The sequence below is a fragment of the Oratosquilla oratoria genome, chromosome 38 (assembly GCF_046742065.1).
Source record: "Oratosquilla oratoria isolate Oo_2021 chromosome 38, ASM4674206v1, whole genome shotgun sequence".
Taxonomy (NCBI): Eukaryota; Metazoa; Arthropoda; class Malacostraca; order Stomatopoda; family Squillidae; genus Oratosquilla; species Oratosquilla oratoria.
The window spans coordinates 2,516,042-2,535,613 of record NC_134814.1 but is presented as its reverse complement, the minus strand read 5'-3'; the positions used below and the strand labels follow the sequence as shown (position 1 = coordinate 2,535,613).

General features: G+C 37.0%; 1 protein-coding gene across 14 annotated transcripts in view; it reads right to left on the bottom strand.

Moving 5' to 3' along the window:
- LOC143019945 (serine/threonine-protein phosphatase 2A 56 kDa regulatory subunit gamma isoform-like) overlaps positions 1-16,526 on the bottom strand; it is a 105,479-nt gene extending 88,953 nt beyond the window's left edge. For 4 of the 14 annotated variants that reach the window (XR_012965866.1, XM_076175954.1, XM_076175949.1 and 1 more), the window contains exon 1: positions 15,928-16,031. Coding sequence is in view for 12 of the 14 variants with exons in the window: in XM_076175954.1 (XP_076032069.1) it covers positions 15,928-15,954 (27 nt within the window). In the remaining 2 variants the exon portion in view is untranslated. Of the gene's footprint in view, positions 1-15,927; positions 16,032-16,152 lie in introns of those variants that run through there. The other 10 variants (XM_076175961.1, XM_076175952.1, XM_076175953.1 and 7 more) reach the window with 5 other exon arrangements.
- Positions 16,527-19,572: the final 3,046 nt, after the last annotated feature.

The window sequence follows — 19,572 nt, the reverse complement described above, 5'->3', positions numbered from 1 at the left end:
GGGTATGCAAGAGGAAGCTGAACATAAATGTGAGCAAGTGTAGGGCAATGAGATTTACAAGGAGTGATGGTAAGCTGCAGGCAAGCATTAAGGGTGAGAGGCTTGAAGTGGAGAACTTTAAAGTATTTGGGATCACAAACAGCAGCGGTGGAGGTCAATTATAGAATTGGGGAAGCAGGGAAATCTCTAGAGGGAACTAATTATCACGAAAAATAGGTGACTGGAGATGAATATATAAATTAGAACCTTGTAATTTTAAGGAGACTAAATTTGTTTGAGATGAAGTGTTTACCAATATGCTGGTGGGTTATGAGGTTATATAGAGCAAGAAATATGGAGGCAAAGAATGCCAAGATGGTTTGGGTTTGTGGAAATAATGGGTAAAAGATTAGCAAAAAAAAAAAAAAAAAAAGTGAAATGCAGAGGGATATGGGGGGAATTTGAGAGGACTAAGAATGAGGTAGATGGATGTGGTGAAGTGGAAATGGCTGTAAAAGGAATGTCTGCCAAGCAAAGAAGAGAGAATGCAACTGATTGGAGTGTGTACAGTGGTTGTAAATGGATGATGAAATGACAACCTGAGGGAATTTCATCTAGTCCCTCTCAGAAACGAGTGCCATGATGCTTGTATTCAGGACAAGGATCAATGCTAGGAATAATGTTGAAAGACTGAAAGAGGTCAAGCTGGGTGAGACAGAAGACTGGAGTGAAGTATGGCACAGGCAATAAAACGGGAAGCTAGCCAAAAAGATGGATGGGTTACTTGAGAAATGGGAAATAGGAAGACCCGATAGACAAGTAACTGGATGACAAGTTCGCAGGAGTGGGTTGGTGCAGTTATGCAACTCATGGAAGTGTTTGATAAAGGCCTATGTTCAACAGTGACTAGAAATAGCTAATTAATTATTCAATATAGACATTCATTCACATCATATCTGAACTATAGTAAGAGGTGAGGAGTCACAGTCATAAGTGATAATGTGATATGGCTATATATATATATATATATATATATATATAACGGTATGTGTTAGCATATCAGTATCAACAGCTTTTTCAAGAACGTAACTTCCGTTAATAACGAGGGTGTACACTCCTGAAAGGTGAAAGTGTCTAAGAGAGAAGAGTGATTCATCATCTTTCTAATTCATCTTTTATCATTAATCATTCGCTGGCCTACCAAGGATAGAGGACAATAATGATATAGATTACTGCACATTCAGGATACTATACTGTACATACTGCAATGAGGATACTGTAATACTGTACACTGTACAGACTCACCAATGCTTCACTAATGGAATTGTAAGTTTACCATTTCTTTTGTCCCCTCATTATTATTTATACTTTTATATACTCATATATTTATTTAGCATACTTTGTAAAGGAATTCTTTTTTAATACTTAAAAGTACATTTATTTAACATACTTTGACTAGGAAGACCTGCACTAGGGTATGAATAGTTACTGATGTGTTACCATATCAGTATCAACAGTTTTATTATCAACAGCTTTTTCAAGAATGTAACCTCCATTAATAACGAGGGTGTACTGTACTCCTGAAAGTGTCTAAGAGAGATAGAGTGATTACGGAAATGTATGCGAAATTGGTGAAAGAAATGTACAAGGGAGTAAAAAGTAAGAAGCAATGTGAATGACAGAAAAATTTGAACTAAATGTTGGGATCAGCAGTTTCTACATCTGACCCCATAAAGGGTGTGGTAGTTAGTTGTGCTAGTATTGATATGCATCTCGTCAACAACAGCAGTGACGTAATATTTTTAATGTTTGCGATATGTCAACAGGGATACTCCTTGTCAATGGAAAAAAAGTCACACAATCAAACAGAAGAAAAATACCTACAAAATAAATTGAATAAAGTTAATAATTATGCAACTATGGGTAGTGCCACTCCAAGTGCTTTCAATCTGTACATGGTACACCATGTCTAGTCTGTGACCCTATGTAGTTCATCATTACATGGTGGTCATTTCATGGTATCTTTCTCTATCCTTCCCTCTTCTCTCTCTTTTTCTTCTCTTCCCCACCATAAACCTCTCTCTCTACCTTCATTGCTCCCCTGCCATGTATTCTATCCCTCCATTCTGATCTTTCTCCCTTTCTTTTCTCTCTCTCTACCCTTTTGCTCCCCTCATCATATTTTCCTCTCCCACCCTCCATATCTATCTCTGTCTACTCTCCCTCCAGCCACATCTTTCTCTCTCCTCCCTTTCTTTCTAATTAACTGTGTGTGGACATAAAATGTACCATTTCAATGAGCACCTCATGAGCTTCCAAATGTTAAAATTAATAATAATTCCTCTAATGACATCTTGACATGTGCCTGCCCAACATATATCCTTTTCTCGTAGACCCTTGCTGGCTTGGCAAGGTTAGTTTTCAGAAACAAGGTGATGGCATCTAAAGTATACAGTATACAGATGCATTATTTATCTGTATCATCACTAATAAAGTTAGTTCTGTTCATGCAGACGCTATACAATCCTAAGTTTTCATAACTGTGGTTTTTACGAGACAAAGTCTTCAAACTTGCAAAAGTAATCTTTTTTATTCTATGCTAAGAAAAAAAATCTCTGAATATTATGTTCCAATATAATATTTGTATTTATGTCCTTGCTTAGTTCACTTACTCACCAATCTTTATTTTGAACACAGTGAACAATTCAATTGGATGTATTTAATATGTTATACATATAACAATAGTTTAATTTTACATTATATTTACTGTAGGGTAATATCTAACGTGCATCTTCACACACTGAACAAGTTGGATATTCTGCATTACAAAAGAATGACCTTAATAGTGAGTCCAACAACCACAAGTGTCAATTATCTTGTTTAGGCCACTGCCTAGTTTAGGCCACCTTTCAAGGCAAGAAGGACATAATCTGTTTGAGCTGACAAGTCTGGGAATGCGACACAGCTGTACCAGCTATAACTTCAGGTGATAGTAAAAGAGATGCTGTTGTGATGCAGGAATTTAATGAAAGAAAAGATGATTTTGTATGAAAGTAAATCATAACCATGGAAGTGATCATAAGAAGAGGGAGATCAAGACTTAAATGGAAGAACACTATTAATTTAAAGACACATGTGAAAATGGGCCAGGATGTGAATGGTGTAAACAAAATTAGAGAAGTTATAGAAGGCATATATATAAACTGGTGACCCTATATAATGATGGAAAAGCTGTAGAAAAAGAATAATTATCTATAATATATACTATGATACAATAATGCACATAATATTTATCTATAATTAATCACAGTTATGGAACTGAAAACCTATAATGACAGAAGTACATTTCACAGTGGTTTCTATTTTTTAGTTACTGAACTATCATTCAACAGTACAACCTTCTGTAAACAAGATACACATCTGCATAAACACTTATACTTCGGTTTTGTTTAAACAGTGTGTTGGCAGACAATGGTTAAACATGAGAGGCACTTCAGTGTTGGTACATATCTGGACTTTGTTTACAAGTTTAACACCAGATCATGATCATAATAATACCCACATAGAGGACATGATGGTAACTGTATAATAATGACAAAACAACTGTTAAGAACACCCAAGCCTACTAAGAATAACTGCTTAGAAGTAATGGAATGGAGGACTCACCTCAAAAATGATCAGGAAGATTATTCACCCCAGATAACAATGAATCAAAGATACATCCAACAGCAAAATCACACAACCAAAGTTGTCCATAAGAAAATACCCTAAAATTTCTGTACCCAACTTTTCATATTCAATCAACTTTGCACATACACTGGTGACCTGACAGCATGAATCAATGGAAAAAATTAGCACACTGGGGTCAGTCATGGGCATGGCACTTGGGGCAGCAGGGAGAGGTCCTAATCACAATCTGTAAGCAGTTCTTGGGTGCCACAATCAACCACACTACCACAGCATATTCCCTGGCAATTGGGATGATGAACATGGAAGCTTTGAAGGCTATGCAAAGTAGGTAATTGAAGCCATGCCCCTTCCCATGGTACATCATGGATGTCTTGCAAGCTGTGCAATGCAGGGCATTGAATGATAAGATGTAACAGCACTAACAGGGCCACCCATTGGGGCACCTGTGTGTAGGGCCAGGCCCCTCCCCATTGTATATCACATGTGAACAATAGGTGCACTGTTCTATGCAATTGCCCTCAACCCTACTCACCTATCTCAATGCATCACACAAGCATAGCCAACAGTGTAATAAAGAAAACACTGGTAGTAACAACCTGCTTCCCAAACAGCATGGCACATCCATGCAAAACTGCATTCATACTCGAATTGAGGCCCCACTGAAGAATCCCTAAAATGAGAATAGTGACACACACAAGCACAACTGTGTCCAGGTTACCATCCAGCATCAAGACAATACCAACAAAGCACAGGCTGTTTTTGTGCATGTGGCACGAGGGGTAGGTGGTTCCTAGGTCTCTTGCACAGAACTATGTGCCTATATTTCTCATGTGCTGCTCTATGAAGAATTTTATTTTCCGAGTAAGTATTCAATTCGTGTTTATTTTCTGTGTGTTGTTTGTTTTCTTAATTTATAGACACCATGCTCTGGACATACAGTTTAGTTCTTATTTACTTTAGTGACGTTTCTATCTGCTGTCTACATCCTGTGCCTATCACTGTTCTGAGCAAATATAGTAGTCTACCACCACTGTAAGGTCCTTATGGTGCAGGGTAAAGGTCCTACAGTGCTTGACATAGGATCAGCCACGGCAGACCACTGCATGTCAACAATGGAAACACCCTTAAGGGAGGTGAATTCTTGTGCAATTTAAATAAGCTCCCTATCATCATAGCATTGTGGACTGCGCTAATCATCCCACCAGAAACCAACATGCTCAGTTGCCGTATTGCCACCATGGTGGGTGGATTTTATGCCACAAGTATCCCGTGTGTCCCTGTCTCTCACTCCCCCCCCTCGTGTTGTGAATATGGGCTCAGGTAAGGATTTATTGCAGGAAACCACTGCCCAGATTGTACCCCTAAAGAAATCCGATTGTACAATGATGGAAATAGCTTCTATTTAAGGGTGAGAAGAGGCTTCTTGGTGGGTCGGTAACTCGTGTACCCAAGCACCATGATCCTATGACTCGCAATCAGGACTGACACCTTGCCAAGCAGTTCAGGGATACTTTCCTTGATTTTCCATGCAGTCACTCATGGATTAGACTCGACCTGATGTTTTACAATTGTCTGGTCCTTTTTACTGGTCTTCAGTGCCTTTCTAGGCCTCTTTTCCCAAGTGGGAGTGGAGAGGCTCCCCTCCCAATGAAATTCGGCCCCAACAATCTGTTCAGTTATTTCCTTAGCTGTATATTTGAATTTCTTTGGGGCTATGATCTGGACAATAGTTTCCTGCTGTAAATCCTTACTAGAGCCCATATGGGGGTTGATTGGCAGGGGTGTGTGGGACATTTGTGGCACAAATCCTCCCCCATGGTGGCAAGACAACAACAGTGTGTGTTGGTTTCTGGCAGAATGATTAGCTCCACCCACAATGCTACGATGGTAAGCAGCACATTCATCCCCCTTAAGGGTGTTTCAATTCTTAATACTGCACTGGTCCACTGTGACCCTGATGGACCCCAATCCTATGTTGAGTACTCCCTTATACACAGAAGAAGCCCATGGTATATAGAAATATATGGTCAGTTTGAAAATGGACCAGAAACTTTAAGAAATGCCAAACACCTAGCAAAATCATACCAACATTAGCCTTCTAATATTAACAGTTAATAAAATTGTCACAAAACTCACAATGTTCTAACTCATAACCATTGTTTAAGCTTAAAACTTCTCATGACCAAGAAATAAGTTACAAAGAGTACCAGGCAATACTTTTTCTCTAAATGCATTAAAAACCTCTTGAACTTCCTCCTTTAAGTTGTATGTTCTCCATGCTACACATCTTTAAAAAATGCTAATTCAGTACTGGAATTAATATCACCATTTTCCCCCATTTCCCAATCATTAACTAAACAATAATAAACAGTGAGAAGTTATGATGACCATCTGATTGGCCCAAGACCCACATAGTTATCACAACAAACACTTCTAACTACATCTTTTCACCCTTAAAGTTCAAGCTCTGATTACAATGATGTATTACAATTCAAAACTTGTGACTTAATGAAAAAAGTGCATATTAAAACTACTAAATTATAATTAAGACCAATGTTTGCATCTACAAGACCATGAGCTGCTAGGATCCAGTCATTGACTTCTTGGGTGTGAACCCAGACTACTCAGGCCTATGAAATTTAGCAGATGTGAATGAACCTATGTAAGCAACAGATGGGCAAACACCCTACCTCGCACTCTAAACTGTGTAATACAGCAGTAATTGCTGCAGCCCTGTCAGTCCCCTTTCCCATTCCAAACGGGTGACCAGATCCTTTTTCCAGTTAGAGGGAAAGGTACCTAGCAGATAGTAGACATACAACCTGCAAATGGCCTCATCTCCAGCTTACAGCAACTCTACACAGATGTTGCAGATGCCAACTGCCTTCCCACCCTTCAACTTAAAGCCACTTTGACATCTACAGATTCATCCATAGGTGCGTTGGCAACTGCCACCCAAACACCATTGAGGGAAATCTGTCTGCTTAACCACCTCAGTACAATTCAAATTCTTGCATGCAGCATCAGCTGCCAAATGTATGATTCATCACACTACTCACATTATAAAATATAAAATCACTGCTGTATTACTCATTCTTTTACTCCGAGTAATAATAAACACAAAACATGATCAAACCAGTTCACAGAGTCCAAGGGCAACTCATGTACAACTGCAAAAAAATATATATAATCAAGATGCTGACGCCAGCATTGTCGCGTACCTACTTGCGCCTCATGACACCTATGTGGGTGTCACTATACATAAGTGGTTAAAGGGTTACCCATGACAAAATTGCTAAAAGTACTTGACAAAGGGACTACTCATTTACATCACAGTAGCTGTCCTTCAGCGGTTAACGCTGTGTTCCTCTGTGTCACAGACAGGGAGTGGAGCATCTTCAGGGCTCAGTAAGCAGGCCTATGGTCATTTACATTAAAATGGCCCTCAACATCCTCCATGACTCCTCTACCAAACCTCTCCATATCCTCATGAGATCTCTAGTCTGCCATTTCAAGTCCTGTAATGGTCCAGGTCCCCAGCCATTCTGGAACTGTGGCCCAACTCTATACTTTTCAGTGTCTCATGTGATGTCACACCACTCCCTGACATTTGACACTCTTCAAAGCACTCCTCAGCAGCTGTCATAATTTCATGTTTGAGTGTGTCAGATCTTCAGAGCCGTCAAGTGTGCTGTGTACTCCAAATATATTAGAGATTGCTACTGCATACTCCTTGACACACACATCATCTGTGGACTTCTACAGATGAAACCCCGGTGGATTACATCCATGGATTCTCCGGGATTTGATGAACAATTGAGTACTGATCAGTTCCAAAGAATTCACCACTCCAATACACCCAATAGTTCTGTGGGATCTTCAAACAAGTACTAACATGTATGTTATTGATCTCCTATGCCACTGCTATACCAAGTCCATCAATGTGACTTGTCTATAGAACCAGGAACTAGCAATCTTTAGCCTTCTAGACTTTGCAAAGTTCAGATGGAGAAAACTGTTAGTGTTCCTGGTGCCATAGCAAGCTGTCAGTGCCAGTAACCACACTGTGAAGTTGCCTAAAAAAAAAGTAAGCAAATCTTGTGATATGCACTGGTCAACTAAGGAGTTAAGCTTGGCATGGAACATCTTTAAATTTATACGCCTCTGTAGGAGCATACTCTGCAATAACAGAGAAACTCCAAGGTATGCTTCAACCTCACCAACACCACGTTTCATCAACCATGGTAACTTTTATAGTTATGTGTTGTAGTTGGCTAGATATGCCCATAGCTATTCCTGTGCAGTGGGCATCATTGATATGACCCAACTGATTTTGCCACTGCCTAGTCTTCCCACCCTATGTGAGAGCAACTTTTTCCAATTGAAGCTTACAGGTCTAAAATTTAACCTCTCATCAGTGATTATCTGGGATTTTTTTTTTTACAGTCAGGTCTCTCCATAAAATAATTTATCTTCATCATTTTATAATGACTCTTCTAAACTTACCTTGGCACTACCAATATTTAGATATTGGTAAATTAGTGTCATCTGTACAGCTACATACAGACATTTTTTTGTTCATTGGTAACCACATTCAAGTCACTGATGTACATTATAAACAGTACTGGTCCCATGGCACTTCCCTGGGATAACATGAAACAATTCCCCTCAAGCTAGCTTTTCCTCCTTCTGTGCCTATTATTTTGTTTTCTGCCTGTGCCTCAGAAATGTCTCCAACCATTTTAAGATTACCCCTCTGATCTCAAAGCACTTTAGTCTCATCAACCATCTGTTATGTAGGTCATTGTCAAGAACTTTCATGAAGTCTTAGGAAGCCACACCTATACTGCATTCTTAACCCATTACCTTGGTCCAGCAGCACTATGAATCTTGCTAGTGTAAAGCAATCTCTTTTGACTGACTGGTCTTCACATATTTTATAATTCTATCCCTTATTAAAGATTCAAATAACTTTATCACAGAGTTTCCTGGATGACTCCTATTTCCTAAAAGCTGAAGTGAATTTTCCATGTTTCCTGCCATCTGGTAACTCAAATGTACATAAACAACTTAGCGAGAAAAATAGCTGGATACTTCCAACAATAATTCTTTAATCATGCTTTTATGCCACTGGTCTGGTCCAGGATATTTACAAGTTTCTAATTTTCTATGGAATTTTTCCATCATTTGGACTAAGGTTTCAAGAGTGTCTGATCTCATTATCACCTCAATTATATCTCCATCTACCCAGCGAGTTTAAGCAATATAGTCTACCAACACCCCCAGCTTTTCTCATGGTCATCTGTATTCTTCATCTTTTTTTCTTAATCAACATACATGTCAGGAATTTCTGGTCTTGTTTTGAATCTCCTGTATACACACCCTCAAAAACATCTTGGGATTTTCTTTTACTTCATTAACCTTTTTTTCATTAATTTCTAACAAATGCCCTCATCTCCAATCTCACACAAATTTTCTGGATTTATCCTGCATTTCATTAAAAAAAAAATCTCTTGTTGGCCATCCATTGTTATACTTTAACATGAAACTTGTTCCATATATTTTTCTTACATGCCATCTATTTATTGGTAATTTAAGGTGCTCACTGGTACACATTAACAATTGCCTAAATCATAAATGTATCTTGTTCTCTTTCTTTCCTGCATCATTATGCCAATATCAGGGTACAGCAATTTCTCTTATCATGTAGCTTAATCTATGGCAAAATCTTCATCATTACACAATACACGATCCAAGACATTTCCTTCACTTCTTCCTCTTTAATTATTTACTGTAATCTGTGTAAGAAATATCTCCTTTTTTTCTATGAATAAGTCTACATCATTTACACCATTGTCATTTACCATAAACCTTTTTCAGGTGCTGCTGCTGCACTGAGGGGCAGATGAATGCACTCCCAGAGAATGTAGCGACCGCGCCCTCATTAGCCTCTTTTAAAACTCCATAGGACAGACATGTAAAATTGATTCAACAACTGGCTAACAAGTTCTAGAGACAGGGATCATGACAAGAAATTTACTTCTTATTTCCTCACCATTTCTCGATTAGGTAAGCTCAACTACCTCTTCACCATGTACAATTGTCTTTTTTCCCCTTCTTGTCAATCTAAGTTGTTCTTAGCAAGAGTCCATGATTCCTTTTCAACTTCTTCCCCATTTTAGTTATATAATTTAGGACTTGATGTACCAGTCTGAGGTTCATCTCTATGGACAAGAGTTTCACTCTGCACCAACCTTCATTCCTTTTCTACTCATCTGTACTTCATATCAGCTACAAACATGATCATCCAGACTATAAAATGCACCTGCAGAATTCATGTAATCAGGTGCTATGATCAAAAAATCATCACCGGGGTGTGCAGCTATCATATTCAAGTCATCATTGCCAAGCTAAGTTGATCAAAAGATTATAAAAAGAAAAAGAAAGAAAAGAAGTACACATACCCACACATATAGGATCTTTTCCATCTTATGGCATCCAGAATTTTTTCACCAAACTTTTGCCATTAATACAGATTTTAGTGCTGAATATGAATATAACATTTATTTTGTGGAGAAATGAAAGGAAGTTGAAAAAAAAGGATATTTAATGCACACTAGTTTGCCAAGCACAATTATTTACACGCTAAGCAACTCCCTAGCTTAGTTGGTCATTATGCGGCAGTATGCAAAGAAACCGTGGAGAGGATGGATGTTGAATATAACTTGCAGTGCTTGTTTTCAAATAACTAACCTAACTTCCTAACCAAATCTAATATAACCTAACCCAACCAGTGGAGCACACACTCAAGAAATTGAGAGTACATGACACGCCTTAAAACAGAGAAATAAAAAACATTGTGCTACTCACCGTCATATGCTGAATATATGTGGCAGAAACGAAATAGAAATAGGATTTGTTTACAAAAATATTATTTGACATATCCTAGTTCCAATGAATTGCCAATATCATTTGTGCATTGTGCTGTGTAGACTAATGTGCATTAAATTTCCATTTTTTTTTCAATTTACTTTCATTTCTCCACAAAATTAATGTTACATTCATATTCAGTACTAAAATCTGTATTACTGGCAAAAATTTGGTGAAAAAATTCTGCATGCCATAAGATGAAAGACCCCATATATATATATATATCTTATGTATGTTCTTGTGTTAATACTAAATTCAACTGTTATAAAATGTCATTCACATATTCCAAATTATAGCTCAGTAGTTTCCATTAAAACTTAATATCTATTAACTTGTTTTTCAATTATTACAGATACCCAGGGCAGTGGACAGGATGCAGGGATGACCCGTCATCCAGGAGGTGCCAAGATAGGAGGGAGGGAGGGGGTGGAGGGGAGTGGAATATATGGGAAATGAAATGGGTGGGAGTGATTTCTATGCCTTTTTCTTTTTGGCTACCCCCTGCGTAAGGGGGAAAAAGCCTTTGGTATATGTATGTATGTGCAGATGGATATTAATATATCTTAATTGAAATACCTTTAAAATTTAGTTCAGTTGTTTTAGTTTCAGGGAGAAAGGTGTACACTAACAAACCCAGTGCTTCACCAAATGCTGTTATACATTAACCCCGAGGAGAAATCATTCCCATGAAGAAAGAAAAAAAATACTTGTTTACATAATACCAGATCATCCTAGACAGAATTAATAATAACATGGTGGTTACAACCAGCTTTCTCTGGCACATTTCTACACCAAAATAGATCTGGGTCAATTAAAGAATAAATAAATAAAAATAAATAAAAAATAAAATAAATTTGAACTGAAGTATTCTCTACTGCTACTCTATGCAAACTGCTGATACAATGATAATCCAGACAGTATTTTAAGCCCAAGACCATCCAAAATAAGAGATGCTACATGGAAGTGGTGGCCTAAATGTCAGCATGACCTTTGTCATTACCCCATTTATGGAACTAGGCCTACAATTGACTTGGCTGGACCTAGAATTACTGTTCCAGCTCCAAGATTTATTGCATTCAATCAATGCTAGATCTAGTTATACTAACTCCTTCCCCACAATGACACTTCACTGATCTAGTGCTACCCAATCCTAGTTCTTTCATTTATTCACCTGTGGGATGGAACGTGCACAGGTGGAGTTATTGCTCCACATGGGATATTGATTATATTTTACATTTTTTTTCTAATGAGAAGGGGAAGGGGTCATCCCTATGAACCAAGTTGCTCAACATTATGTTATGCTTAGCAACTAATTAAAAAAAAAAAAAAAAAAAAAAAAAAAAAAAAAAAAAAAATTAAACCCCCCCCCATTTTGCTATCTTCTTTAACCTGTACTGAGTCAATGGTATTAATTTAATGCTGCAACATTTGACCAGCTCAAGTGCCAATTCAATGCCATGAAAGTTGCCATAGTAGCTGCTTCCTAACAAAATTTAATATGAACAAAAACTATCCAACTGATAAATCATAAACATTTAATAATTCACCATTGTTTTATATATGTTCTAAATAGAGAATAATGAGAACCACTGAAAATAATGTATCACATAACCAATATTTCCATAAAAGTGGCACAAGATAAAAATATTCTCCACAAAGGTGTATTGTACTTGCAAATTATAGAATGCTGTAGAAATTAACCTCAGATAGTAGAAAGACCCATCCTACCAGAGTGGTCACAGATACAGACATTTTACATTGAACTGGCAATGTATGGGTTAAATCTCTCTTTTATCATCTCTGTAAATACACACCCACCCTTCACCCATCCAAACCTACTTATTGTTCCTCTAATCTTAGCTCCTTGTGGTTCCATGTTTCCCCACCCATTGGTTGGGTCAGGAGCAATTCAGCAAGAATTAACATCTGCAGAGCAAGGCCTGACAGCTAAAGCTGGTTTACCACAATATTTCATAACATAAGCCCTCCTGCCTTTCACACATTCCTGAATTTACAGTGCTGGCAAGAAGAAATCCCTCCTGACCCATCAGTAAATGTTCAGTTGTGCACAACTATGCGTTACAGCAAAAGAAAATTAATTATTAATTTTGTAAATTATAATATATCAACGTAATATGTAATTTCCTTGGCGGAAATGAAAAACAAAAAAGTTGCTAAAACAGATTTTATAAGTAATGAAGTTGCGCTGGACAAATGGTATTCTATGCTTGTTTTGATAGATGCTGACATCGAAGAAATGAAAGGATGATAAATTCGTCTCTTCTATTCTAACCTAACGTGTACTTAGTAAATCGGTACCTGTAATTTAAGGTCATTCCGATTGTTGTCGTCATCATTGTCACGGATGTTGATGGCCTGTTCAATCACTCTTTCTGATTGCGGGGTATATAGGTTTCTCATGGCTTGAAGGAATGCATGGATTTCAGCTCCATAGCATTCCTTCCATCATTAACAACCTTCCTCCACTCTCACTTATCTATCATCTCTATTTCCTGCCTAACAGATTCTCTTTAAAACCAAGGCCCCTTCACCCCATCCATCAATCTTGTTCAGTCCTCTCCTCCACCCATCTCTGCTTCTTTCCATATGCTTAAACCATCCCAGCATTCTTCCATCAACCTATTTGCCAGTTCTCTTTCTACCCCAGACATTCTGCATTATCTAATGTTTCAACCTGTCTAATCTTGTAACCCCCACCATACAACAATTCATCTCAAACATATTTACACTTCTCCTTTCTACTTCCCTTAACCAATTCAGTTCAAGTCAAATTCTTGTGCGCAGCATCAGCTGCCATATGTAGATTCATCACACTGCTTGCATTATAAAATATAAAGTCACTGCTGTATTACTCATTCTCTTTTACTCTGGGTAATGATAAACACAGAAAACATGATCAAACCAGTTCACAGAATTCGGGGTTAACTCATGTACAACCGCAAAAAATATACAACTAAGATGGTAATGCCAGCATCCTCATGACGCCTACGTAGGTGCCATTGTACCGAAGTGGTTAATTCCAAGTCTTTGCACCACTGCAATAGGTTTCTGGGGGGGTGATTGCACCTACAATGTAGTACTATTAATTTTGGAAGATTCCACTCCATTGTGACCAAGGGTTATATGAAGATGGCTCTACAAAACATGCATTCAATTGATTAACACATTGTAACGAGAGAGAGAGAGAGAAAGAGATATTGATTGAAATTACTATTTTCACTATGCAGTAATGATTATATTTCCCAACATATGGCAACATTTTAGCACTTTTTAAGGCAATATTATTTGATTACATTTGGATTAGGCTAGATTATAATGGGTTTTGCCAAATGCTGGCTAGGATTTCCGAGGTCTTTGAATTTTACCATTGGAGATACTGATGCAACATGGATGCCTGTTCATGACAGAAGGAAAACTTGGTACACTGTTTGGGATGCTGGCAAAATTTTCACCAGAAATTACCACATTACAGCAGTATCATTGTCTACATGTTTGACTAATGGTAATCAATCAAGCCTTAGTCTGACCTACATTTCAAGAACAAAATGGTTGTACAATCATGAATAAGAGACACTGTGACCTATGAGCCTCAAAGGATCTATAATCACATAGCTGCAGTCTAAAATCACCTTAAGATAAAAATACCAACACAGGTAAATTTTCAGTGCCCACCTACACGATATAGTATTAGAAAATTAATTCATTTTGCAAATTATAATACATCAATGTAATATGCATTTATCTTGGTGGAAATTAAGAAAAAAAAAAAAGTTACTAAAACAGACTTACTAACAAAGTTTGCGGTGGGTGAATGATATGCCATGTTTGATAGAAACAGAGATCTAAGAAATGAAACAGATGATAGATTCATATATTGTAACCTAACCTATGTAATCTAAGCTGTATTTAGTAATACGGTACCTGTAATTCTAAAAATCATCTGGGTTGTCGTCACAGATATTGACGGCCTGATTTAGTACTCGATCAGACTGCGGGGTATAGAATTTTTGCATAGGCATAGCTTGAAGGAAGCCCTATTATCTTTGTAACAGCACTTATTAAAGTCATATGCAGTTGGAGAACACTCAGTGCACAATGTGAAAGCAATCTTCTAACTGACATTGATTGGACTCGGCAGACATCTCGATGCTATGGTCGCAGCTTCGTTCATTAGTATATTTGCTTTAAGCAAGGTTTTTTGTTATCAATTTCCACCAAGAAAATGGCATATTACATTGATATATTAAAATTTACAAATTTTATTAATTTTCTAATGCTATATCACGTTGGTGAGCATTTCTAAAAAACATCCTTGTTATTACTCTACTGTACTATATAAAAAGGGTGCTATTTCAAACATGTGTCAAATCAATTCAATTTTGAAAACTGATGCTTACTTGTTCCTTGTGACTATCTAAATCTATTTCCTGGGGGTGAGGGGGGAGGGAGAGAGAAAATCCCATGGTAGAAATACAAATATAGCAAAACAGCATCTCCAATGAAGACAATAAATTACCAAGGACAAAGAGAATTTTCACAAGGTGAAGGTTGTATACCAAGAGAAATTAAATTTCGTAGCAGGGTCATAAATTGATTGAATAGAGTACCTAGATATAAGTTTCTGGTTCATTTATTAAACTAAGTCTTGCAGTAAAGGCAATAATAGAAGATAAATCACAACTATTTGGAAATGGTCTCCTTGAAAGCATCTACATTGCTTATTACTACTGCATATAAATGACCACTTATTAAATATCAAGCTGCTCCTATGTCATCATAGTATATATTAAGCAACAAAATTGACCCAATCTACACATTCTTCCCCCTTCTCTATACACTAAAGTAATATTTCAGGCCTACCTACAACTGTGAAATTTAACTACACAAACTTATTAAACCAATTTATGATGAAACATGTCTAGACCAGTAGTCCTCACCTCTGAAATCCTTCAACTGTTCCTAAAATATTGAACATCCAAAAACAAGTTAACAAATACATGAGAGCTTCATTTAACAGCTTAAATACAGTAAAATAAAATATATCCACAACCATCTTTCTCAATGTACCCAGTGATACGATACTGCGAAATATACTACGATAATCCTTTATTCATAGTTTATAGCCGACTAATATTGGTTTATCCACAAGGAAGGGTGTGTGTCAACCACTTACTGCTTCCAAAACACCTAACCAGGCCTACGAGCAAGTTATTCTGAAGTCAAAAGATTAATTTTCATATCGACCTCGTATGTAACCAGGCATCTAATGACATCGTACAGCAGTATCAGTACGTTAATTTTATTTACCTTGTCCTTCTTCATAATGTTGAGCATTTTACATGTTGAATGGAAAGAAAACACACTCCCTTCTAACTTCACCAATGTTCCAATATTTTCTTTGCCAAATAAATGAAACTATTACCATGAAGTTCACACCACTGATTAACGGCGATGTACGCTTGGAAAGTTTTACACTATTTCATACCCACCCTATACTCTCTAACAACCATGAAAATATATCGAAGTTCTTACCTCCATATTCAGAAGGATTATTTTGTACTTTTGTGAAGTTGACGAGTGTTTTCGAAAGGATTGTAGGTTCCGTGTGGCCCCTGGAAAGAACGGCCTTCTGATTGGTTCACGTAAGTCACGTGATCTTCTCTCACTTGTCTCGCTGGCGGTGCATTGTGGGAATGTCCACAACTACGGCTGCCTACAATTTTCAAGTCTTTTTTTATGCTTTTCTTATCCAGCACCTATCCATAAAGACCCCATTCCTACTCCTTGGGATGCTTCTCCATGTATAAACCGCTAAATCTAACGAAACGCTTTCCACATCCAACAATACTCATGAAAATTCATTAGCTTCCCCAAAACACCTGCTTCCCCCTCACAAGTTCAATCGCTCACTCACTGACGCTGAAGATGTTCTTTTGTTCATGAGATATTATCTAAGAATTTTGTAAATGTGTGTCCTAAATTAATAAACAAAAGCCATTATTGTTTCGTTATTTTTTAGAAATAATCTATATTTTTCATTATATATTATACCGATAAATTTTATAACAGAATGTCGAATTTTGATAACCAGTTGCTATGACAACAGCATAAACTAGCTTGACAGATACGGAGGTCGGCGGGAGCAATCCAGAGATAAAAATTCCCACTCACCAATATGGTAAAGATGGCTTTCAGTTAGTGCCTTACACTGTAGTAAGCGAAGATTCGATTACATAGTCATATATATATGTTCAGGGACAACATTGCGGTATGTAAAACAAAAATGCATTTGTTAAAATTATTTCCCCATATTGTTACCCAAGGATTTTGCGCGTTTTAAGCTATAAAAAAATTAGTACTCTGAGCAATTTGTTAAATTAAGCGCATAATATAACATTTCGTCAGACATGGTTCCTACAAACTGAAAACGTCTGATTGATATACATGCACGTGCCAATTCCTTCCAGTTTGTATGGTGTATGTACATACACACACACGCGCGCGCGCGCGCGCACACACACACACACACACACACACGCACACACATATATATATATATATATATATATGTATATATATATATATATATATATATATATATATCTATATACAGTATATGCAGAAAGATCACTAAAAAACAACACGTGATCCACAAATTTTGCTGGTAACCACTAAGGAAATCGGAAGAAAACAGTAATTCCCAAGCGCTTTCGTGTAATTCACATCTTCAGGGGAAGATGTGAATTACACGAAAGCGCTTGGGAATTACTGTTTTCTTCCGATTTCCTTAGTGGTTACCTCATGGTTGCGTAGAAATATCATTCATACTTAAGCACTCCCTACCCCCCCTCCTCCGTTCCTCACTTCCTTGCATCACAGTATCATCTACATACAATCACTCTCCACTCATCCCTATCTTCTGCCTTCTCCCTCCTTTGCTCAACAGACACTCCCCTCTTTCATTAGTGCACAAAATGTATCATGCATCATTTGCACACAAAAGTATTGTGTTCAAAGAAGAAAGCCAAGAGAACATATATTTCACATAAAAACATAAATAAATAAACAACTCAATGAATATTTACTGCAAGTCAATGTGACTTTTGCAGTTGCGTTTCCGAGACAAGTTCAGAAATGCGCAGGCAATTGCCACTTTCATATCATTTTCACAACAAAGCCTGTCCATTTTTGTTTTGATGTCTACGATCCTCAGAAAGGATTGCCCGCAAAGATGCGTTATGTGTTGTGTGTGTGTATGTGTTGTACTGTATTTACCTAGTTGTATCTTACGGGAAGGGGAGCTACACTCTTGGCATTCGTCTTTGTATCTCGCCATATCTAATTTGCTCTTAAATTCTTGTATTGTTTTTGAACACACTATTGAAACTTTCGTCTAGTATGTTCCATACATCCATTACTCTGTGGGGATTTTTTTCCTTTTTAGGTTTCTTCTATAACTGTCCTTTTTGAGCTTCTTTCCATGTCCTCTTGTGTTTCTCTTATCCCACTTTAGTAAGTCTTCTCTATCAAGGACTTCTATACCTCTCATAATTCTGTAGATGGTCAACAAGTCACCTCTTTCTCTTCTTTGTTCCAGAGTCGGTAATTTTAGTTCTGACAATCTTGATATGACATTTTTGATAGTGTTGGGGCCATTTCCGTAGTTGCTCTCTGGATTCTCTCAAATTTCTTTATATTATTTTTAGTACTGGGTGACCACAGTGTCGCTGCGTACTCCAATTTTGGCCTTATCAGTGTGACTAGTATTTTCCCATTTCTTCATCCAAGTAAGTAATATCCACTTTTATTTATCTTAGCAATAACCGACATTTTTGTTTATATGTTTGTCAGGGGACATATCTTGTGTGTGTGTGTGTGTGTGTGTGACCTCCGCTGAACTCCCTGAGGCTGACTCACTGAACACCTGAAGTTCGATCGAACCAGGGAACCAGTGGCTGGAAAGTAGATGCAGGCACTTGGCAAATTGTGGTGGAACGCAACTCTGTCTTGAACTCTAAACGAAGAATGACATGTTCCTAAAACTTATGAATAAACAACTAAACATATATAAATAAATAAATAATAAATAAGATAAAATAAGTAATTGAATAAAGAAATATATAATGAATGAATAAACAAACAAATAAATAGATAAGCAAATAAATAAATGAATAAGCAAGTAAATAAATAAACAGATAAATTTACAATATATGAATAAGTAGACCATTTGATAGATAAACAAACAATATATGAATAAGTAGACCATTTGATAGATAAACAAACAAAATAATGAGGCATTGTGATACTTTACGAAAAAAAAATGGAGAATGTACTTGAGAATTTAACGAGAACTTTCCAAACAATTGGAAAGGTTACATGGCAATGAAGAACTCACAAAGAACGTTTGCATGCACTGGGGAAAGTTACATGAGTCATAATCAAGCACAATTTATGCTGCTTGATGCCGTGGGATGCAACGCATGGAATCTAGGTTTATTATTAGGGTGTTTTTCTTTTGCTATTTGAAATTCTAAATGGGAGTCTAGAATCCAGTACTCGAGCTATAAAGGATATTACCTTCTCTAAGTTCCTGGTTTGTGTTGTTTTTGTGCTGGGACCTAGTGGTGCTTGGATCACAAACTTAAAATATTCATATCACAAATAGATACATCATTACATGAATAAGGAAATAAATTAATAAAGAAGTGGATCGATGAATATATAAATTGATAAGTAAAATAGATAGATAAGTAAGTTGATGAATATATGAATAAGATGATAAATGAAAATAAATAATGATTTTTCTGGAGAAAGCCGACTTGACGGATGAACACAACATAGTGATAATGCAGAGTTTGTTGGAGATGTCGGTGGTTTTGTCTTTTGTATTTTTTTTTAAATATAAGCGAAGGCATTATTATGATATTTATAGAAGGCTGTTCTTCAAAGGAA